Genomic DNA, 24,826 nt, shown 5'->3' with positions numbered 1-24,826 from the left:
TGATGGTTTAGAGGGGGGGTGCTTGGGTATTTATATTGGGGAGGGGGGGTTGCTTGGGGTAGGGGGCAAAAAAATAGATTAGGATTAGGAAACAAGAGGAATAGATCTAGGAATAGATACGGAATAAACGAAGTAGGAAAAGAGTCCTACTAGGACTTGGGAAAAGAAACGGCGGCGGCTCCCTGGCTTGGCGCTAGGCGCGCGGTGGCCTGGGGCGCGGTGGCCTTCGGCCCGGCTGGGCCTTGGCCTAGCCGGCCTTGGTCCAGTTTTTTTTTATAAATAGTTTCCGCGCGCAGAAAAAAAAACAAAAAGAGATCTAAACGAACTCCGAAAAATCTAAAGTAAATTTTCCCCGACTCCTAAAAATGAGCCGGACAAAATGAACTTTTCTCCGGACCTAAAATGCAATTTTTGAAAACGCGCATTTTTCCCTATCCAAATAAAATGCAAATAAAACTCCGGCAAACACAAATTGATCTATTTATTAAATCTTCATTTTCCTAAATTTTGGGAAAGTCATATTATTCCCTCTCTTATTTTTTTTATATTGGAAAAATATTTGAAGATAAAATAAATAAATCCAATGATCCTCTTTTCATAATTTTGAGAGAACTCAAATACGAAAATTTTGAAATCTCCAACTCTCTCCGAGGGTCCTTGAGTTGCGTGAAATTTCTAGGATCGGCCAAGATGCAAGAAAATATGTTATGCATGATGATCTAGTGTATAACATTCCAAATTGAAAATTTGGGATGTTACATATGTGCGTGAGCGCGCGCGCTTGCTGCAATGTCGGGTGCGGTGGTGTGCTGCAAACTTGCGATGGGGGCGGCCAGGTGGTGCGTGGCTGTGTGTGTGGCGATATATGGAGCTCCGGAGATTCCTATTGGATTGCCGAGACCTGGTCTTGGTTCTGCCGTTGGCGTGTTGTCTTTGCTCTAATCTGGTTAAAACTGTGTGATTAGACTAGTAGCATCAGCTCTTTATCTGGAAAAAGAATACTATCAAGTCCTTAGCTAGCTAGCTAACTAGTACAAGCTGCAACCCAATAGGAACAGTAGCTTTCATGCACACATCTAGCTAGCTAATTAGTAATTATACTACTAGTATTCAGAAACAACTTCACTTTGAAACTCTGAATCACTTCTCCCTGACAGACACTTCACCAAAATGTATCCTATTCCAAACTCTTATTTGTATCATTATTTACCGAATGTTATTTTATTATTTTTATTGAACTAATCTTGTCTGAATCATCCCTCTTTTGTAGGTCTTTATGAAGCTTTGGAACTGAGGGACGGTGGATCTGACTACTTGGGAAAGGGTGTTTCCAAGGTTCCGTTTGAGCGAATTTTATATTAGCATGAATAACGAATTCCCGAGCTACAGTCTTAAAGTAATTCTGTTACCTAGTTAGTGTTTGGAAGCAGCTGGAGTGAATGTGAGAAAAGTTGAACAGCTTACACATTTTCCTAAAATGGTATAGCTTAATTTGTTTTTTAGCTACTGCAGCATTTCTTGAAATGATTTTTATTCTAAGCATTTTTTTCATACTCAATAAGCTAGTTCCTGAATCAAATTTGATAACGAAATGTTTCTGTAGCAAGCTATAGTTAATTAGTTGGCAAGTGTGATGTCCATTCACGCCTCCTCTGTTTTTTGCAGGTCTGGCAGCACCGCCGTGTCGACGACGAAGGTGGTGACCGCGGCAGCGAGCGGCGCGAGTTGGTGGCTGCAGGACTCGACGGCACGGCTCATATATGCGCGAGCTGGGCATTACATTGAGTTCATATATGTGCTTGTCACTCCATAGGTTATAGTGATTCCCTCTGTTTCCTTATATGTTCTTGTAGTTTGGTTGCTTTCCTGTTCATGCATGTTTGTACAGCTATATATAGTTATGCTGTGAATCTGTCATGCATGTATTGAAATGCAGGAAATGTTTAATACATGTTCACTCTCAGTTGGGATATTGAATTGTACATAGTTATGTGATTCATGTCTGCTTCTTATCTTAATTAAGTGATTATCTTTATGTCCTTGCTACTAGTAGGATGGTTAACAGCTTGTTTTGTAGTTCTCTACTTTATGCAAATAGCTTCTTATAAGGCAATATAATTGGTTGTTTTGTGCTGCTGGCCTAATTAAACATGATCAGTATGTATACTTGTTTGAGATAGACATTTCATGCATGTTTATGAGGTACGAATTCTATAGATGTCACAAAATATTGGTGGCAAAGTGTCTTCTTATCTTTATATTTACTTAGCTAAATCTTAGAGTAACAATAACTGTACTTGACAAGTAAACATTAGCATCTTAAATGATCATCTTAAATGATTAGCTAAAATGATGTAGGAGTAGTAGAAACTTCATGGTTGATCCTGATTGCTGAACATGGGAGATGCATCTTCTTTTGCATATCAATTACATAGTAGTACTATATAATGCTTGCCGATGTGGTACATTCAATACTGTCAGCACTGGCCATTAATTACACTGGCCATTTTACGCCATGCTTTAGATTCTGCCGAGCCAGATCTGTTGACCCGCGGTTTGATTCATGGCGTGCGAGATTTGTTCCTGGGCTGATGTGGTGTGTTTGCCGGTGTAATTTTCGCAGGCCTTGGACAAGATCAGTACGGTGCCGATGGAGGCCCTCGCCGCCGGCGCCGATGTGTCCATGATTAGGCAGTTTGGTGTTGGCTTCTACTCCGCCTACCTTGTTGCCGAGAGGGTCGTCGTCACCATGAAGCACAACAACGACGAGCAGTACGTGTGGGAGTCCCAGGCCGGTAGCTCCTTCACCGTCACTCGTGATACATTTGGGGAGCAGCTCGGCAGGGGTACCAAGATGGTCCTCTACCTCAAGGACGACTAGGTATGCAGTCCAATCCTCCTATACTGTGATGGCTTACTCTTCATGTCTTGATGTGGTTCTCTGCTTAGTCTAGCTGTATTAGACTCACTATGAGATGTCCACTCTTGTTTTGTTAAAAAACATGAATTGTTAAGTCATCTATTCATGGCCGTTGCTTTTGTTCAGTATATATGTGTGCTTTCTGATTTGTATGCGTAGGTGGTTATAGGTTCCTGTGATGAATATAAATATTAACAAGTGCTCATGCATGCCGGTATACTAGAGCTAGTTGTATGTGCTCATTACCTTCCTGTTGTCACTTTGTCAGCATCAATCCAATCCAACCCAGCCCAATGAATCTAACTTGCTCGTTTAGTTCTCGCCATCGGTGGTAGCCAACAACTAACCGATCTTAGCTGCTACCTGCTGTTTGGCATCCTATGTATTTTTTGCTGCTAGTCTCAGAAATAATGCATAAATGGCATCAAAACTGCTTCATGCTACCTCTCGGGCAAAGTAGATGCTAGTTTGGTTACTATCTGTAGATCATCAGGTCTACTTGATGCAAGTCTCTATTTTTTGTTTGTTCTATTTTTTGTTTGTCTCTCTTTGACATATTGCTTTTTCTTTTTGAATGTGCAGGTTATTTGCATCTTGATTAGGAGATGATGGTGATCATCTTTTGTTGCGGGGAACCTGTTAGATAAAGTTTATGTGATTTGAACCTGCAAGATACAGTTCTGTATAATGTTGTGTGAGATAAAAGTTATGTACTTGTGAACATAGGAGATAAGTTATTGATATGTGTTGGTCTGTATAATGTTATGTGAGATAAAGTTGTGTGAGAAAATTTTCTATACTTGTGTTATTACCGTGGGAAAGAAGTGCTGTTACTATACTGATTTGAGAATATTGGCTGTAAATAAAAGAGGGCTTGGCCCACTATTGGATTGTAAAAAGGCCCTGTCCAGAATTTATATTGCACTCAATACTTGGGCTCTAAAAAGGCCATGGCCCAAACTATGTTGGGCTTCTTTCTAAAAAGAGCAATATAAATTTTAGATTCTAAAAGGGTTGAGGCCCCAAAAAAATGGATTGTAAAAACTGCATCTCAGAAAAAAAAAGTCCTAATTGTTGGGCCAGGCCTATTTAGCTAATCAAAGCACAGGGAAAAAATAAATTAAATGGGCTGAATTAATGGGCTCGGCCCATGTAAAACGCCAAATTGGATCGGGCTGAATCTTGTGCCACATCAGCTTGCCACGCTGGATGCCTACGTGGCCTGGGGAGGTTGCTAGTGACCAAAACGCCACAGTAGACGTATTTTGGTCATAAACGTCTTCGACCATTCCAGAAGAAAGGTCGCTATAGTCAGTTTATGACGGCCAGCTTTTGACCTTATGTTTTTGGTCACAAAAAGGTCACAAATGGAAATTTGTGACCATTCAGTGACCAATAGTGGTGGTCACAAGTTGACATATTTCTTGTAGTGCCTATTTAACCAGGCATCATATATTTGAATGATAGCTTGCCCATCATTTTCTCCATTACATTTCCATTTGTCGATAATGTTTGTACATTAAACTACTTTTCCTATGAATTAGTCATTTGAGTGGGTAATGGAAAAAACTGGAGTGAAAACAAGGTCTTCAGAGTACACAGTGCTTCCTGTCGAAGCTGATCTCTTGATGGGTCCCTATAGCTCCTCAGAGATGGATTCAGATACAGATGACCAGTCATATTCACCCACCGAGGTGTATGCTCTAACTTGGCACGGTTATACTGCTCATATCATGTATATGGTGTCTTGCATTGCATACTTTAGACATCATATACACAATATTCAACATCGTGTTCTTAGTTCAGACATCATATATGCGAATGCCCTCTGCTTAGCATATAAATCACATATGTGAATTAAATCATGCGATCCTGATTACTTAGATAACATGTATGTGAATTATCATGCGAACCTATTTACTAAAGACATCATCTAATTATCTCATGCCATCTTATGTAGTAACTCATCATATCTTTGAATTATGTCATGCTATGCTATCCATTTTAGATAGACATCATATATGTGAAATTATGTCATGCTATCCTTTTTAGTTAAACAATATACATGTCAACTATTTCATGCCCTCTATGATTGCTAACAAAATAAGGACATAGTAGCATCATGATCATTATTATAGCAGAAATGTACATTATCATAAAACTTCTGATGAGCACGTAATAATTCATTACAACAATGAAGTATAAGGCATAAACTTTCTTGAAAACTAACAAACTATATTCTCACTCAACAATGCAATTGTAATTCATCATATTTTCAGGGTCTCATGTCGGAGCTTTTTAGCAAGTCCACATACTCAACCATCATTTAGTCTTCTATGATTGCTAACATTCACAACATATATATGGAGCAAAAAGTTTCAGCCAGACACATAAAAAGATAGGGGCTTATAGTTTTGCCTCCCAACTTATTCACCTCAAGGGAGATGTCAACAATAATAACTCATGATCACTCATATCCAACTGGGTATTTGTTCCTAGATCTTTCCCCACCACATGATGCTTACAAAAGAGAAAAATAAAAATGAATGGAAGAGAACACTATTGACTCATGCATAAAAAGTAAATACATGAAAGTAAAAGATAGGCCCTTCGCAGAGGGAAGCAGAGGTTGTCATGCACTTTGTTTTTTGGATGCAAAAACTCTTAATGCAAAGGAACGTCATGTTATATTGCCCCTTATGATAGCAACCTTAATTATGAAGTCCATCAGTTTTATTACTTTGCCATCATAAGTCTATACAACACTTATTTTTCCTTACAATAAAATATCAAAAATATTTAGGAGCAATTTTTATTGCTTTATGCACCGATAACAACTTACTTGAAGGATCTTATTCAATCCATAGGTAGGTATAGTGGACTCTCATGACATGAAACAGGGTTAACAGTTTTTGGACACACAAGTAGTATCTCTACTTGGTGAGGATCTATGACAATATAACTTCTATGTGAATATAAGCAAACATAATTCACTATGTTGTCTTCCTTGTCCAACGTCGACAATTTGGCATAAAATACTTATTGGGGGCTCACAATCATAAGAGATGTCCAAGATAGTATATTTTCATGTGAATCTTCTCACCCCTTATTAATTCTTTCATGAATTGCATGCTTGACGAATGCTATGTTTGTCAACTTACAATAAATTTTACCACTTATACTTTTCCTTATGTAATGTCATTACTTTCCATAAGATTAGCATATGATCTTTCTCATTATTTTCATTGCTAGGATTGAAACATAAAAGTAAAGAAGAAAAAAACTCAAACTACTCATTATTATATAGCTCTCAACTCAATTACATAAATAGATAGATCACGAAGCTAGCACTCGAAAATAGATCATACTAAACTTTTATTCAACAAAATCATGAAATAACTAATAATATGTAAAGATAATAAAAGTGAGGGTGATACGATGCCAGGGCATCTCCCCCATGCTTGGCACAAGACAAGGGGGTGCCCATATGCTCAAGTCTCCTTCTTCGGTAATGGTGGTGGTGATGAAGTGGTGGCCTTGGCCTCCGGCTTCCGTGGCATAGGTTCACCATCATAAAAAGATGCACGAGTCTCCAGGGTCCTCTTGCAGCTAAACTCATACCTTTGAATCTTGCCTCATACTCAAAATTTTAATTTTGAAGATCATAGACTTGGCCTTGGAGATAATCGATTCGTGCGTTGAGGTTGAAGACAATGTCCTTCGTAGACTACCCATCCACCTTGTGGTCACGGGTGAATTTCGTGATCATGGAGTGGTTGGCACTAAGTCCATGTACCACCATCCCTTGGCACTTGATGATGTCCTGCTCCATCGCCTCGAGCCTAGCCTCCATGCTTCCTGTCTTTTTGGCCCTTGGACGTCCCGGATGTGGAGCACCCCCTCATGCATCTCAATGGCTTGAGGGTGCAGCATCACCTCCAGTAGGTAGGGGTTGATGACTGATAACCCACAAGTATAGGGGATCAATTGTATCCTTTCTAGAAAAGTACGAGTGTAGAACCCAATGAGGAGCTAAAGGTAGAATTTATATTCCCTTCCAAGTTCTATCGACCACCGATACAACTCTACGCGCACTTATCGTTCACTTTACCTAGAACAAGTATGAAACTATAAGTACTTTGTAGGTATGATAGGATTGGTTTGCAAGATAATAAAGAGCATGTAAATAAAATCTAGGGATTGTTTAGATAAAGAAACAATTATGTTAGTTTTAGTAGAGAGCTTTTTGTCACAAGAAAGTTATTTGTCCCTAGGCAATCGATTACTAGACCGGTAATCATTATTGCAATTGTATATGAGGGAGAGGCGTAAGCTAACATACTTTCTCTAGTTGGATCATATGCACTTATGAATGGAACTCTAGCAAGCCTCTGCAACTACTAAAGATCATTAAGTAAAACCCCACCATAGAATTAAAGTATCAAGTCCTCTTTACTCCCATACGCAAACAACCTACTTACTCGGGTATGTGCTTTTGTCACTCACACAACCCACCTTAAGAAAATCATGACAAATATTACAAACCCTACAGCGGGGATCCCTCGTGCTTGCGCGACACGGAGAGCACCATAGGAATACACCAATAATAAAACATGCAACTAAAACCAATCATGATCATCAATTAACCCATAGGACAAAATAGATCTACTCAAACATCATAGGATAGCCCACTGGTATAGCTAGGTAACATACAAATGGTTTTAACCCCTTTCCGCAATGGTGTTTTGAACCATCGCCGACGCACCTTCTCGCGTAAGCCATAGGCGTACTATACTCTGACTTTGCTCCAAGATATTTTGTATTGCACCTCATACGGTTGGTGATAAGAAACTGTGTGTGATCTACTTGATTTTTCATCTTGATTTGAATTACATAATGGGGTCACAACGGCAATGGAGGGATGTTTGAATTGCTAGAACTTTTATCTGTGGTGAACATGCAACTATAGGTGTGTCGTAAAAAAATGGAATTATTCAGGGTTCATTTGGACATTTTTATACATTAACTTGGTTTTCTAGCCATTTTAGGTGCACAACTCAAAATTAAACTACATGCACATGCTCCGGTGCACCAAAATGGGTTGTAAAATCATATATGTGTCCATGGTTTTATGCTTATGTCCCATGCAAAAAATGGGGATGAATTTCGAACACCACGGCACTATAGCTCTCCAAAAAATGTTGAGGTATTTGCTTTTGTAATCCGAGTAAATCCAAGACCCGCCTCAAATTCATGAACCTTGGCATGCTATCATGGAATGGCATCAACATGCTGGGGTAAAAAATATTGTCACATTAGGGGCAGGTTATGGTATAAGCTTCTCACAAACCAGAGCTTCTCGCAAGAAGCCTCATGGTTCTGTTAGGGAAACGTGTCACCTTTGTGGACAAAACGATATTCATCACCTCTTCTTGCTTTCAATTTTTTTTTGGTGTCAACATAGAACAACAGGAGTGTCGTGTTAAATTTTGGAATTTTTCAAGAATCGTTTGGACATTTTGTACGTCAACTGAGTTTTCTAGGCATTTATGTGCATAATTCAAAATTCAACTACATGCACATGCTCCAGTAGGGATGAAAATGGAGTGGAAAGTTTCTGCTTTTCTGGAGGAAAAATGGAAACGAAGAGTAAATATCAAAACAGATATGGAAATTTGCAAAACAGAAATGAAAATGGAAAGTTTTATGAAAAAAATGAAACAAAAATGGAACGGGGTTTTTCGGTGGAATAGGCGTGGAAACCGAACTTCCTGTTTCCATGACTATAGAAATTCCGTTTCTGTTATAGCCTTTTGGCTACTTTGTAGCCCAACTACCAAACAACACACAATGACACAATGAGCAGAATAAGAAAAAAGGATCATTTAAGGACCAACTTCTACTACCTAAACAAGTACCCAATAAACCTTGTACGGCATTGTCTAATACTACAATAAAATGCTAACACAATCATATTATTTTGTAGCCATGTTAACAATTCATTAATTTTTTTTGTTTCGTGTGTGTATTTCTCTATGATTCGAGGGGGTTTTAAGTTCCGATCAACACAAACTTCGGTTTCTATGTCCGCTCTCTATTTGCTCCATGTCCGTTTCCGACAGTATATGTTTCCGTATTCATTTTCGGGGATTCTGTATTTGTTTCCGCTTCTGCAAAAAAATATGAAACCAAATATGGTAGCACCTAGTTCCACCCGTTTCTGCTTCGTTTTCATCCCTATGCTCCAATGCATAAAAACGGGTTGAAAAATCAAATGTGTGTCCTTGGTTGCAAGCTTAAGTCACATGCAAGAAATAAGAATGAATGTCAAACAACTTCACACTGTCACTCGGCCGCTATCATTGAGATACATGGTTTTAAAATTCTATATATCAAAAAATCATCTGAAATTCAAGAAACTTGACATGATATCATGGAGCAGCATCGACATGTCGTGGTAAAAATATTGTCCCATTTGGGGTAGGTTTGGGTATAAGTTTCTCGCAAACCAGAGCTTCTCTCACAATAAGCCTGATGGTTTCGGTAGGGAACGTGCCACCTTGGGTGACAAAATGATATCTGTTGCCTCTTCTTACTTCCATTTTTTCTCGTGTCAACATAGAACAACAAGAGTGTTGTGTCAATTTTTGGGATTTTACGGGGTTTGCTTGGACATTTTTATAGATTAACTAAGTTTACTATGCATTTATGTGCATAATTCAACTTTGAACTACAAGCACATGCTCCAGTGCATATAAATGGGTTCAAAATTGAAATGTGTGTCCTTGGTTGCATGCTTAAGTCCCATGCAAGAAATGAGAATGAATGTCAAACACCTTGCCGCTGTCGCTCGGCCGCTAACATTGAGATACATGGTTTTAAAATTCTAGTAAATCGAAAACGCATCTGGAATTTATGAAACTTGACATGCTAGCATCAAATGACATCAACATGCTATGGTAAAAATATTGTCCCATTTGGGGCAGGTTGGGGTATAAGCTTCTAACAAACTAGATCTTCTCACAACAAGCCTCATGGTTACGGTAGGGAATGTTTCACCTTTCTGGACGACCCGATATCCGTTGCCTCTTCTAATTTCAATTTTTTTTCTAGTGTCAACATATTACAACAGGAGTATTGTGTTAACTTTTGGAATTTTTCAGGGTTTAATTAGACCTTTTTATACAATAACTGAGATTTCTATGAATTTTTGTGCTCAATTCAAATTTGAACTACACGCATATGCTCCAGTGCATGTAAATTGGTTGAAAAATCAAATCTGTGTCCTTGGTTGCATGCTTAGGTCCCATGCAAGAAATGGGAATGAATGTCAAACACCTTGCCACCATCGCTCGACCGCAAACATTGAGATACATTGTTTTTAAATTCTAGTACATCCAAAACTTGTTTGAAGTTCATGAAACTTAACATGCTATCATGGAGCAGCATCAACATGTTGTGGTAACAAATTTGTCCCATTTGGGGCAGGTTTGGGTATAAGCTTCTCACAACAAGCCTGATGGTTTCGGTAGGGAACATGCCACCTTTGGGGATGAAATGATCCGTTTCCTCTTCTTGCTTTCAAAATTTTCTAGCGTCAACATAGAACAACAGGAGTGTTGTGTCAATTTTTGGGATTTTTCAGGGTTCGCTTGGACATTTTTATACATTAACTAGGTTTTCTAGGCATTTTATGTGCATAGTTCAAATTTGTACTACATGCTCATACTCGAGTGAAGAAAAATGGGTTGAAATATCAAATGTGTGTCCTTGGGTGCATCCTTTGGTCCATGCAAGAAATAAGAATGAATTTCAAACACCAGGGCACTCTTGATTGCCGGCAAAACATTGAGATACTTTGTTTTTAAATTCTAGTAGATCCAAAACTCATGTAAAATTCATGAAACTTGGCATGCCATCATGGAATGGCACCCGAAATGTCGTGTTATTTTTCGTGTCCATTTTGAGAGAAGGCGCACTCGATAACAACTAACAAAGGCATTTTGAAACAAATAGCTGCCACTTTAACATGTCAAACATTGAATAATTTAAATCGTGTGCGTTTTGTTAAACATTCACGTGATGCCACGTATCTCTTTTAATGGCTATAGGAGGTGCCGTGCGGACAGCTGCTTGACTGAACGGGAGGCGTGCGAGCGCAGTCCTATGTGTAGGCTGACCGAGAGGCGTGTAAGTTGTCCTCCAATGTGCATGCTCATCGGAAAGCACGCGAGTTGTACGCTGTGCAGACTCACTGGGAAGTGGGCCCTTTCACTTCCATGGCCGCCCGCCTGGCTCGCATCCTCTCCATTAATGGCGCCCGAGCCACTGTTTAATACGGGCGGCCTTACCGTTCGTCTCCCATTCCCCTCCCTCCCGTAGACCTCCACCAATGCGATGGCGCAGAAGGATCATCTTCCACTAGTCTTCAAGTTTGGTGAAGTCGATTCCGAGCCAGAGGAGATAGAAAATAAGGAGGAATGGGGCCTCATGCACATGGCCCTGAATGAGTTAGCCGTGGCGGTTGCTGCCCCTGCGTCCCTCCCAGTTCCCAGCCCCGCGCCCGCACCAACGACCATCCCCGTAGCATTGACGGGCAGGTCGCCGAGCACTATCGCAGAGCTGGAAGCCACAAGCATCAGTGATGACCCACAAGTATAGGGGATCAATTGTAGCTCTTTTTGATAAGTAAGAGTGTCGGACCGAACGAGGAGCAGAAGGAAATAACAAGTGGTTTTCAGCAAGGTAATGTCTTCAAGTGCTGAAACTGTAAGTAGCAGAGTAGTTTGATAGCAAGGTAAGTTGTAACAATGAAGTAACGATAATACTAGAAAAAGTGCAGCAAGGTAGCCCAATCCTTTTAAGGCAAAGGACAGGCCAAAACAGTCTCTTATAATAAGCAAAGCGTTCTTGAGGGTGCACGGGATTTTCATCTAGTCACTTTCATCATGTTGGTTTAATTCGTGTTCGGTACTTTGATAATTTGACATGTAGGTGGACCGGTGCTTACATGATATTCTTACTTGAACAAACCTCCTACTTATGATTAACCCTCCCACAATCATCCGTAACTATGAGAAAAGTACTAAGAATAAATTCTAACCATAGCATTAAACTTTTGGATCCAATCGGTCCCTTACGGAATAGCGCATAAACTAGGGTTTAAGTTTCTGTCACTCTCGCAACCCATCATCTAATTGCTACTCCACAATGCATTCCCTTAGGCCCAAATATGGTGAAGTTTCATGTAGTCGATGTTCACATGACAACACTAAGGGAATCACAACATACATGCTATCAAAATATCGGACACATATCAAGTTCAGATGATTACTTGCAACATGATTTCTCCCGTGACCTCAAGAACAAAAGTAACTACTCACAAATGATAATCATGCTCAAGATCATAGGGGTATTAAATAGCATACTGGGTCTGAACATATAATCTTCCACCAAATAAACCATATAGTAATCAACTACAAGATGTAATCAACACTACTAGTCACCCACAAGCACCAATCTATAGTTCCGGTAACAAGATTGAACACAAGAGATGAAATAGGGCTTGAGATGAGATGGTGTTGTTGAAGATGTTGATGGAGATTGCCCTCCCCAAGATGGGAGAGTTGTTGATGATGATGATGACGATGATTTCCCCCTCCGGGAGGGAACTTCCCTGGCAGAATCGCTCCACCGGAGGGCAAAAGTGCTCCTGCCCAAGTTCCACCTCGAGACGGCGGTGCTCCGTCCGGAAAGTCCTATCCTTATTTTTTCTACGTAAAAATGACTTATATACCAGAAGATGGGCACCGGAGGTGGGCCCGGGTGAGCACAACCTACCAGGGCGCGCCTGGGCTCCCTGGTGCACCCAGGTGGGTCGTGCCTACCTGGTGGGCCCCCTCTGGTAGTTATTTTCTCCAATATTCCTCAAATATTCCATAAAAATTCTATGTGAAGTTTCAGCTTATTTGGAGTTGTGCAGAATAGGTAGCCTGACGTAGCTTTTCCAGGTCTAGATTTCCAGTTGCCGGAATTCTCCCTCTTTGTGTATACCTTGCATATTATGAGAGAAAAGGCATTAGAATTAACCCAAAAAGCATTATTATGGATAAAAACATCTTAAATAACAGTAAGAAAACATGATGCAAAATGGACGTATCAACTTCCCCAAGCTTAGACCTCGCCTGTCCTCAAGCGAAAACCGAAATCGAAAAACATGCCCACATGCTTTAAGAGAGAGGTGTTGACAAAAACAAAATACGGACATAGAAGAATCATGTTGATTATTATAACAGCAAAAAAATTAAACATAGAACTTTTGTCATAGACTTCTCATGAATAAGTGACAATTCATCACACAATCTAAGTATAAAGCAAAAACTCTATTAGAAACCAACAAACTATGTTCTCAGTCAACTTTGCAACTACAATTCATTCTCTTTTCAGGAAGAGTCACGTATTGGAGCCTTTAGGTAAGTCCACATACTCAACCATCATATAGTCTTATATGATTGCTAACACTCACCGCATCCACATGAGAAAAACGTTTCAATCGGACACATAGAAAGATAGGGGCTTATAATTTTGCCTCCCAACGTATTCACCTCAAGAGTGATGTCAACAATAATAACTCATGCTATCTATATTCAACTGGACATATGTGCATAGATCTTTCCTCACCACATGATGCTTGCCAAAGGAGAAAAATAAAAAGGGATAGAAGGAAAACTTTGACTCTTTGCATAAAAGTAAATACATAAAAGTAAAAGATAGGCCCTTCGCAGAGGGAAGCAGAGGTTGCCATGTGCTTATTTGTTTGTATGCTCAACCTCCTAGTGTAAAAGAACGTCGTGTTGCATTGCCCCTTGTGATGGTGACCTTTATTATGCAATATGTCACTTTTATTCTTCACCATCACAAGTTCGTGCAACGCTCAATTTTCTCTTAAACTAAATGATCTCACACTTTTAGAAGCAATTTTTATTACCTTTTTGCACCGATGACAACTTACTTGAGGGATCTTGCACAATCCCTATGTAGGTATGGTGGACACTTGAAAGTAAGATTTGGGTTTAAGGGTTTTTGGATGCACAAGTAGTATCTCTACTTAGTGTGGAATTTTTGGATAGCAAAGATAGGGGGAAAGCACCACATGTTAAAGGATATATGACAATATGACTTCTATGTGAATATAAACGAACATAAATCATTAAGTTGTCTTCCTTGTCCAACATCAACAATTTTGGCATATAATATTTTGATGAGGGCTCACAATCACAAAATATTTCTAGGATAGTATAATTATATGTGAATTTTCTCTTCCCTTATTAATTCTTTCATGAGTTGCATCATTGACTAATGCTATGTTTGTCAATCTCTAATAAAATTTTCTACTTATACTTTTCCTTATGTGGTGTCATCACCTATCATAAGATTAGTATATGATCTTTTCTTCATTTATTTCCATTATATTTTTATTTATTCTTATTTAATTTGCAACATGAAAATAAAGAAAGCAAAAATTCAAACTAAACTTTATTATACAACTTGCACACGATTACAAGGATAGATCACTAAGCAAACTCTCAAGGAAGAAAGGATTGAACTAACTTTTATTCATCTAAAGCAAAAGATCGAACTAAAATAAGCAAAGGCAAAAATATAGTGCGATGATACGATACCGGGGCACCTCCCACAAGCTTGGCGGAAGCCAAGGGGAGTGTCCATACCCGATACTCAATTCTCCTTTGGTGATGAACAAGAATGTGGTGATGAAGAGATATTGTCCTCAGATTTCCATGGAAGTGGTCCACCATCATAATAGGAGGAGTGAGTCTCACGGGTCCTTTAGATAGCAGCCAAACTCATACCTTTAAACCTCGCCTCATATTCAAAGACTTGGTTTTGGAGATCATAGATCTGGCTTTTGAGGAAGTTGATTTACTCTTTGAGGGTGAAGACGCTGTCCTTCATGGGCTTGCCATCCACCTTGAGATCATGAGGGAGGTCCGTGATCATGAGGTGATTAGCACTGAGCCCACGCTCCACCATCCCCTTGCACCGGAAGACATCTTGCTCTGTAGCTTCAAGTCTGGACTCCATGGTTCCCGTCTCCTTGGGACATGGCACATCGCAAAGGTGAAGCACCCCCTCATGCATCTGGATGGTCTAAGGATGCTGCACCACCTACCATAGATATGGGTTGATGATGTTCTTGAAGAACTTGTCCTTGGATGCGCTTGAGGTGGCCATGGTAGATGGGATCTGGCAGAAAAACAACAAGAAAAGAGAACAGAGGATTTCTCCGCGATACGGTGATCAATAGGTTCAGGAAGTATATATATAGAGATTTTTTTTTATCTTGGGGGACAAACAAATGGAAGAAAAACGGAGTCTGGAAGGTGTCCCAGGTGGGCACAACCAACCTGGGCGCGCCAGGCTTGCCTGGCGCGCCCTGGTGTCTTGTGCCCACCACGGTACGCTTCCTGGTAGTTTCTTATTTTTCCTATTTTTCTAAATATTCCAAAACTGACAAACAATATTTTTGCTGATTTTTCGGAGTCTGTTTACTTACTATATCACGTACCTCCTTATTTTCATGATTCTGGAGTGTTCCAGAAGGACTCTTTTATGTGTTCTTCCGATGTCAAAGTTTCGGTAATATTACTTTCAACATTAATGGGCATACCTGAGATATAATGCTTTAGTCGTTGCCCATTGACAACCTTTGGGTTAGTACCTTCAGAATTATTTATTTTGATGGCTCCAGACCGATAAATCTCCTGGATAACATTGGGGCTTCCCATTTTGAGAGGAGTGTTCCTGCAAAGAATCTGAAACGAGAGTTGTACAAAAGAACATATTATCCGACTTTGAACACATGCTTTTGGATTCTTTTCTCATGCCATCTTTTGACTTTTTTCTTTGAATAATTTTGCATTTTCGTAAGCTTGGGTTCTCCATTCATCTAAAGAGCTAATATCAAATAACCACTTTTCACCAGCAAGCTTGAAATCATAATTGAGCTCTTTGATGGCCCAATATGCTTTATGTTCTAACTCAAGAGGCAAATGACAAGGTTTTCCATAAACCATTTTATAAGGAGACAGACCCATAGGATTTTTATATGTTGTTCTATAAGCCCAAAGTGCATCATCTAATTTCTTAGACCAATTCTTCCTAGACCTATTGACAGTCTTTTGCAAAATTAATTTTATTAATCTATTGCTAAGTTCAACTTGACCACTAGGCTGAGGATGATAAGGTGATGCAATTCTATGGTTAACATCATACTTGGCAAACATTTTATGGAAAGCACGATGAATAAAGTGTGAACCACCATCGGTCATTAAATATCTAGGGACTTGATACATCTCCAACGTATCTATAATTTTTGATTGCTCAATGCTATATTATCTACTGTTTTGGACTATATTGGGCTTTATTTTCCACTTTTATATTATTTTTGGGACTAACCTATTAACCCGAGGCCCAACCCAGAATTGCTGTTTTTTCCTATTTCAGTATTTTGGAGAAACAGAATATCAAACGGAGTCCAAACGGAATAAAACCTTCGGGAACGTGATTTTCTCACTGAACGTGATCCAGGAGACCTGGACCCTACTCCAAGGAGTCAAAGAGGCGGTCACGAGGGTGGGGGCGCCCCCCCTAGGGCGCGCCCCCTGCCTCGTGGGCCACTCGGTGCTCCAACGATGTACTCCTTCCTCCTATATATACCTACGTACCCCCAAACGATCAGAATAGGAGCCAAAAACCTAATTCCACAGCCGCAACTTTCTATATCCACGAGATCCCATCTCGGGGCCTGTTCCGGAGCTCCGTCGGAGAGGGCCGTCATCACAGAGGACTTCTACCTCATCATAGCCCCTCCGATGAAGTGTGAGTAGTTTACCTCAGACCTTCGGGTCCATAGTTAGTAGCTAGATGGCTTCTTCTCTCTTTTTGGATCTCAATACAAAGTTCTCCCCCTCTCTCGTGGAGATCTATTCGATGTAATCTTCTTCTTTTGGGGGTGTGTTTGTTGAGACCGTTGAATTGTGGGTTTATGATCAAGTCTATCTATGAATAATATTTGAATCTTCTCTGAATTCTTTTATGTATGATTGGTTATCTTTGCAAGTCTCTTTGAATTATCCGTTTGGTTTGGCCAACTAGATTGGTAGTTCTTGCCATGGGAGAAGTGCTTAGCTTTGCGTTCGATCTTGCGGTGTCCTTTCCCAGTGACATAAGGGGCAGCAAGGCACGTATTGTATCGTTGCCATCGAGGATAACAAGATGGGGTTTATTTCATATTGCATGAATTTATCTCTCTACATCATGTCATCTTGCTTAAAGCGTTACTCTGTTTTTAACTTAATACTCTAGATGCATGCTGGATAGTGGTCGATGAGTGGAGTAATAGTAGTAGATGCAGAATCGTTTCGGTCTACTTGTCACGGACGTGATGCCTATATACATGATCATGCCTAGATATTCTCATAACTATGCTCAATTCTGTCAATTGCTCAACACTAATTTGTTCACCCACCTTAGAATACTTATGCTCTTGAGAGAAGCCACTAGTGAAACCTATGGCCCCCGGTTCTATTCTCGTCATATCAATCTCCATCACTTTAATCTTGCTTTGCTTTTTTACTTTGCCTTTACTTTTTACTTTGCATCTCTATACCAAAAATACCAAAAATATTATATCTATCAGATCTCACTCTCGTAAGTGACCGTGAAGGGATTGACAACCCCTAATCGCGTTGGTTGCGAGTAGCTATCGTTTTGTGCAGGTACGAGGGACTTGAGCGTGGCCTCCTACTGGATTGATACCTTGGTTCTCAAAAACCGAGGGAAATACTTACGCTACTCTGCTGCATCATCCCTTCCTCTTCGGGGAAATCCAACGCAAGCTCAAGAGGTAGCAAGAAGGATTTCTGGCGCCGTTGCCGGGGAGTCTACACAAAAAGTCAACATACCAAGTACCCATCACAATCCCTATCTCTTGCATTACATTATTTGCCATTTGCCTCTCATTTTCCTCTCCCCCACTTCACCCTTGCCGTTTTATTCGCTCTCTCTCTCTCTCTCTCTCTCTCTCTCTCTCTCTCTCTCTCTATCCTCCCTCTCCATTCCACTTGCCTTTTGTTTGCTCGTGTGTTGGATTGCTTGCTTGTCGTTATGTCTGAAATTGGGGAAGTTATCGCCGATATGGGTGATAACAATATCATGGAAAATTCTGATGCTCCGGCTGAAGAACCCCCTACCTACCATACAAAAAGATTTCAAATCGGTAGTGGTAACATTATTGGAAAAGGAGTTATTCAAGATTTCTTTACTTGTGCCGGTGATTTGCCCTCTATGGGCGGTTCTATTCTCCATAGAACTAGTAGTCTTGCGGACGCTATTGCCATGCTTATCGTTGAACTTGAAAGGCAATTTATGCATATGCACCCATCTATACAAAGAGTTTTCCTAGAATTTTCTAATATCGAGCATTCTTCTGTTAAGCGTGCCGCTACTATATTTTTGGCTCATGAATTCAGATTTATAATAAAAGAAGCCAAAGAAATCTGTGCACACTATAGGGTGGACGCTGGTCGTCCTCCCATAGAATCTATCCTCTTCGATCAAGAAGAAATTATGCGCTTTCAATCTCCTGACTATGTTGCTTTTAATGAAAACCTTAGAAAAAAGGTCCGAATCAATATTTTAATTGATAGAATCTCTGAACTTAATGATGATTTGGCTATTCGAAATAATGAGCTAGGGTGCTCTCTTGAGTTTAGGCTCACAAGGTTCTGTCAAAAGAATGCTTATAATGATGAATTGGTTGTGCAATATGAAGGACCAAAGAAGGAACCTATACCTCCCAAGGTTGATCTTGGGGACTTCTGTCCCATTAAATTTAGCCATTTTGATTACTTTTGCTTGCCTCAAAGAAAACTTGCTGCCGAACGTAGAGAATATGAAATGAGTTTTAATAATCTATCTTACTATTATGGCAATACCTAGATCTATCCTTGCTTGTTATGCCTAGCTAGGGGCGTTAAACGATAGCGCTTGTTGGGAGGCAACCCAATTTTATTATTATTCCTTGCTTTTTGCTCCTGTTTAGTAATAAATAATTTATGTAGCCTCTGTTTTGTTGTGTTTTTTGTGTTTAATTAGTGTTTGTGCCAAGTAGAACCGTTGGGAAGACTTGGGGAAAGTCTTGTTCAACTTGCTGTAAAAAACAGAAACTTTAGCGCTCATGAGAACTGCTATCATTTTTATTTGGAAAGTTATATTTAGTTAATTCCTTTTTCAGATGATTAATAGATAAATTACTCACGTCCAGAAATTTATTTTAGAATTTTTGGGGTTCCAGATATTGCGCTAGCTACAGATTACTACAGACTGTTCTGTTTTTGACAGATTCTGTTTTTCGTGTGTTGTTTGCTTATTTTGATGAAACTATGGCTAGTAAAATAGTTTATAATCCATAGATAAGTTGGAATACAGTAGGTTTAACACCAATATAAATAAATAATGAGTTCATTACAGTACCTTTAAGTGGTCTTTTGTTTTCTTTCGCTAACGGAGCTCACGAGTTTTCTACTTTAAGTTTTGTGTTGTGAAGTTTTCAAGTTTTGGGTGAATTCTTTTGATGGATTATGGAACAAGGAGTGGTAAGAGCCTAAGCTTGAGGATGCCCATGGCACCCCCAAGATAATCCAAGGACAACAAAAATTCAAAGCTTGGGGATGCCCCGGAAGGCATCCCCTCTTTCGTCCACTTCCATCGGTAATTTACTTGGAGCTATATTTTTATTCACCAACATGATATGTGTTTTGCTTGGAGCGTCTTGTATTATTTTTGTCTTTATGTTTTAGTATGCCACAATCATCTTTGCTGTAAACACCTTTTGAGAGAGCCTTACATGAATTAAAATTTGATAGAATACTCTATGTGCTTCACTTATATCTTTTGAGCTATGTAGTTTTGCTCTATGTGCTTCACTTATTTCTTTTGAGCTATGTAGTTTTGCTCTATGTGCTTCACTTAGATTTTTTTTAGCACGGTGGTGTATTTGTTTTAAAGAAACTATTGATCTCTCATGCTTCACATAAATTATTTTGAGAGTCTTAATAGCATGGTAATTTGCTTAATAATAACATGCTTGGTATTCAAGATTTGTGAAACTTTCTTTTAAGTGTGTTCAATACTAAGAAAAGTTGGATGCTTGATAATTGTTTTGAGATATGGAGGTAGTAATATCAAAGTCATGCTAGTAGAGTAATTGTGAATTTGAGAAGTGCTTGAGTTAAAGTTTGCAAGTCCCGTAGCATGCACGTATGGTAAACGTTATGCAACAAATTTGAAACATGAGGTGTTATTTGATTGTCCTCCTTATGAGTGGCGGTCGGTGACGAGCGATGGTCTTTTCCTACCAATCTATCCCCCTAGGAGCATGCGCGTAATACTTTGGTTTTTGATGGCTTGTAGATTTTTGCAATAAGTATATGAGTTCTTTATGACTAATGTTGAGTCCATGGATTATACACACTCTCACCCTTCCATCATTGCTAGCTCTACGGTATCGTGCATTGCCCTTTCCCACATCAAGAGTTGGTGCAAACTTCGCCGGTGCATCCAAACCCCGTGATAGGATACGCTCTTTCACACATAAACCTCCTTATATCTTCCTCAAAACAACCACCACACCTACCTATTATGGCATTTCCATAGCCATTCCGAGATATATTGCCATGCAACTTTCCACCATCCAGTTTATCATGACACATCCATCATTGTCATATTGCTTAGCATGATCATGTAGTTGACATAGTATTTGTGGCAAAGCCACCGTTCATAATTTTTTCATACTTGTCACTCTTGATTCATTGCATATCCCGGTACACCACCGGAGGCATCCATATAGAGTCATAATTTGTTCTAGTATCGAGTTGTAATCCTTGAGTTGTAAATAAATAAAAGTGTGATGATCATCATTTAATAGAGCATTATCCCAAAAAAAGCCAAAGAAAAAAAGAAGGCCCAAAATAAAAAGAGAAAATAAATAAAAAGGGGGCAATGTCACTATTCCTTTTTCGACACTTGTGCTTCAAAGTAGCACCATGTTCTTCATATAGAGAGTCTCTTGAGTCATCACTTCCATATACTAGTGGGAATTTTCATTATAGAACTTGGCCTGTATATTCCAACAATGGGCCTCCTCAAGTGCCCTAGGTCTTCGTGAGCAAGAAAGTTGGATGCACACCCACTTAGTTTCTTTTGTTGAGCTTTCATACATTTATAGCTCTAGTGCATCCGTTGCATGGCAATCCCTACTCCTTGCATTAACATCAATTGTTGGGCATCTCCATAGCCCATTGATTAGCCTCGTTGATGTGAGACTTTCTCCTTTTTTGTCTTCTCCACATAACCCCCACCATTATATTCTATTCCATCCATAGTGCTATATCCATGGCTCACGCTCATGTATTGTGTGAAAGTTTATGAGTTTGAAATTATTAAGATATGAAACAATTGTTTGGCTTGTCATCGGGGTTGTGCATGATGAGAGCATTCTTGTGTGATGAAAATGGAGTATAACTAAACTATATGATTTTGTAGGGATGAACTTTCTTTAGCCATGTTACTTTAAGGAAACATAATTGCTTTGTTGGTTTGCTTGAAGTATTATTATTCTTTATGTCAATATGAACCTTTGTCTTGAATCTTCCTAATCTGAATATTCATACCACAATTAAGAAGATTTGCATGGAAATTATGCCAAGTAGCACTCCGCATCAAAAATTATCTTTTTATCATTTACCTACTCGAGGACGAGTAGGAATTAAGCTTGGGGATGCCTGATACGTCTCCAACATATCTATAATTTTTGATTGCTCCATGCTATATTATCTACTGTTTTGGACTATATTGGGCTTTATTTTCCACTTTTATATTATTTTTGGGACTAACCTATTAACCGGAGGCCCAACCCAGAATTGTTGTTTTTTTTCCTATTTCAGTATTTCGGAGAAACGGAATATCAAACGGAGTCCAAATGGAATAAAACCTTTAGGGACATGATTTTCTCACCGAACGTGATCCAGGAGACTTGGACCCTACTCCAAGGAGTCAAAGAGGCGGTCACGAGGGTGCCCCCCCTAGGGCGCGCCTCCTACCTCGTGGGCCCCTCGGTGCTCCACCGACGTACTCCTTCCTCCTATATATACCTAGGTACCCCCAAACGATCAGAACATGAGCCAAAAACCTAATTCCACCACCGCAACTTTCTGCATCCACGAGATCCCATCTTGGGGCCTGTTTCGGAGCTCTGCCGGAGATGGCCGTCATCACGGAGGGCTTCTACATCATCATAGCCCCTCCGATGAAGTGTGAGTAGTTTACCTCAGACCTTCGGGTCCATAGTTAGTAGCTAGATGGCTTCTTCTCTCTTTTTGGATCTCAATACAAAGTTCTCCCCCTCTCTCGTGGAGATCTATTCGATGTAATCTTCTTCTTTTTGCGGTGTGTTTGTTGAGACCGATGAATTGTGGGTGTATGATCAAGTCTACCTATGAATAATATTTGAATCTTCTCTGAATTCTTTTATGTATGATTGGTTATCTTTGCAAGTCTCTTTGAATTATCCGTTTGGTTTGGCCAACTAGATTGGTAGTTCTTGCCATGGGAGAAGTGCTTAGCTTTGGGTTCGATCTTGCGGTGTCCTTTCCCAGTGACAGAAGGGGCAGCAAGGCACGTATTGTATCGTTGCCATCGAGGATAACAAGATGGGGTTTATTTCATATTGCATGAATTTATCTCTCTACATCATGTCATCTTGCTTAAAGCGTTACTCTGTTTTTAACTTAATACTCTAGATGCATGCTGGATAGCGGTCGATGAGTGGAGTAATGGTAGTAGATGCAGAATCGTTTCGGTCTACTTGTCACGGACGTGATGCCTATATACATGATCATGCCTAGATATTCTCATAACTATGCTCAATTCTGTCAATTGCTCAACAGTAATTTGTTCACCCACCGTAGAATACATATGCTCTTGAGAGAAGCCACTAGTGAAACCTATGGCCCCCGGGTCTATTCTCATCATATCAATCTCCATCACTTTAATCTTGCTTTGCTTTTTTACTTTGCCTTTACTTTTTACTTTGCATATCTATACCAAAAATACCAAAAATATTATATCTATCAGATCTCACTCTCGTAAGTGACCGTGAAGGGGTTGACAACCCCTAATCGCGTTGGTTGCGAGTAGCTATCGTTTTGTGTAGGTACGAGGGACTTGAGCGTGGCCTCCTACTGGATTGATACCTTTGTTCTCGGGACTCCAAACCTTGGGAAAATAACTTCCTTAAGCATTTTAATAGAAGTGCTGTGATCAGCGCTTCTTGTTGGAATAACTTCTACCCATTTAGTAACATAATCAACATCAACCAAAATATGTGTATAGCCATTAGAGGAAGGAAAAGGTCCCATGTAATCAAATCCCCAAACATCAAATGGTTCAACACCAAGTGAATAATTCATAGCCATTTCTTGACGCTTACCGATATTACCTATTATTTGACATTCATCACAAGATAAGACGAACTTCTGGGCATCCTTGAAGAGAGTAGGCCAATAAAATCCAGATTGCAATACCTTGTGAGCAGTTCTATCTCCAGCATGATGCCCTCCATAAGCTTCGGAGTGACATTTCCATAGGATTTGTCCCTGTTCATGCTCGGGTACACGACGTCTAATAATACCATCTACTCCTTCTTTATAAAGATGTGGGTCATCCCAAAAGTAATGTCTTAAATCATAGAAGATTTTTTTCTTTTGTTGGTATGTAAAGCTAGGTGGTAAATATTTAGCGACAATGTAATTAGCATTATCAACATACCAACGAGTATTGTGAGCAACATTTATTGCAGCTAACTGCTCATCAGGAAAACTATCATCAATAGATAGTGGGTCATCAGGCACATTTTCAAGCCTAGATAAATTATCAGCTATGGGGTTCGTAGATACTTTTCTATCAATGATATGTAAATAAAATTCTTGTAACAAGAAAACCCATCGAATAAGTCTAGGTTTGGCATCTTTCTTTTCCATAAGATATTTAATAGCAGCATAGTCTGTGTGAATAGTTACTTTGAAATCAACAATATAAGGTCTACATTTATCACAAGCAAACACCACTTAAGAATTCTTTTTCAGTAGTAGCATAATTTCTTTGAGAACTATCTAGATTTTTACTAGCATACTGAATAACATTCAGTTGCTTATCAACTCCTTATCTAAGAACATCACTAATAGCATAATCACTAGCATCACACATAATTTCAAAAGGCAAGTTCCAATCAGGTGGTTGAACAATAGGTGCAGAAATTAAGGCTTTCTTGAGTGTTTCAAAGGCTTCTAAACAATCATCATCAAAAATAAAAGGAATATCATTTTTAAAAAGATTCGTAAGAGGCCTAGAAATTTTAGATAAGTCTTTGATGAATCTCCTATAGAAACCAGCATGACCTAAGAAACTACGAATACTTTTTATATCCTTAGGACATGGCATTTTCTCAACTGCATCAACCTTAGCTTTGTCCACTTCAATACCTCTTTCGGAAATTTTATGACCCAAGACAATGCCTTCAATAACCATAAAGTGGCACTTCTCTCAATTCAAGACAAGATTTGTTAGTTCACATCTCTACAAAATTCGATCAAGATTGCTTAAACAATCATCAAAAGACATCCCATAAACAGAGAAGTCATCCATGAAAACCTCAACAATCTTTTCAAAAAAGTCAGAGAATATAGCAGTCATACATCTTTGAAAGGTAGAAGGTGCATTACATAAACCGAAAGGCATACGTCCATAAGCATAGGTTCCAAAGGGACA

General features: G+C 39.4%; 1 protein-coding gene across 1 annotated transcript; it reads left to right on the top strand.

Moving 5' to 3' along the window:
• The first annotated feature begins 789 nt into the window (after positions 1-789).
• Positions 790-2,881, top strand: LOC119282560 (heat shock protein 81-3-like). Its single transcript, XM_037562770.1, has 3 exons — positions 790-836; positions 1,666-1,699; positions 2,624-2,881. Exons 1-3 carry the CDS (start codon positions 790-792, stop codon positions 2,879-2,881), a joined length of 339 nt encoding a protein of 112 aa, XP_037418667.1.
• The last annotated feature ends 21,945 nt before the right edge of the window (positions 2,882-24,826 follow it).

The sequence above is a fragment of the Triticum dicoccoides genome, chromosome 1A (genome assembly GCF_002162155.2).
Source record: "Triticum dicoccoides isolate Atlit2015 ecotype Zavitan chromosome 1A, WEW_v2.0, whole genome shotgun sequence".
Taxonomy (NCBI): domain Eukaryota; kingdom Viridiplantae; phylum Streptophyta; class Magnoliopsida; order Poales; family Poaceae; genus Triticum; species Triticum dicoccoides.
Note: the sequence above shows the minus strand (reverse complement) of the source record. Positions and strands in the feature narration are given on the sequence as shown.

Excerpts from the sequence above, each read along its gene's own strand:
- LOC119282560 (XM_037562770.1), top strand. The coding sequence starts at position 790 with ATGTCGGGTGCGGTGGTGTGCTGCAAACTTGCGATGGGGGCGGCCAG. Across the intron at positions 837-1,665 it reads CTTGCGATGGGGGCGGCCAG|GTCTGGCAGCACCGCCGTGT; the intron begins GTGGTGCGTGGC and ends TGTTTTTTGCAG. Across the intron at positions 1,700-2,623 it reads CCGTGTCGACGACGAAGGTG|GCCTTGGACAAGATCAGTAC; the intron begins GTGACCGCGGCA and ends TAATTTTCGCAG.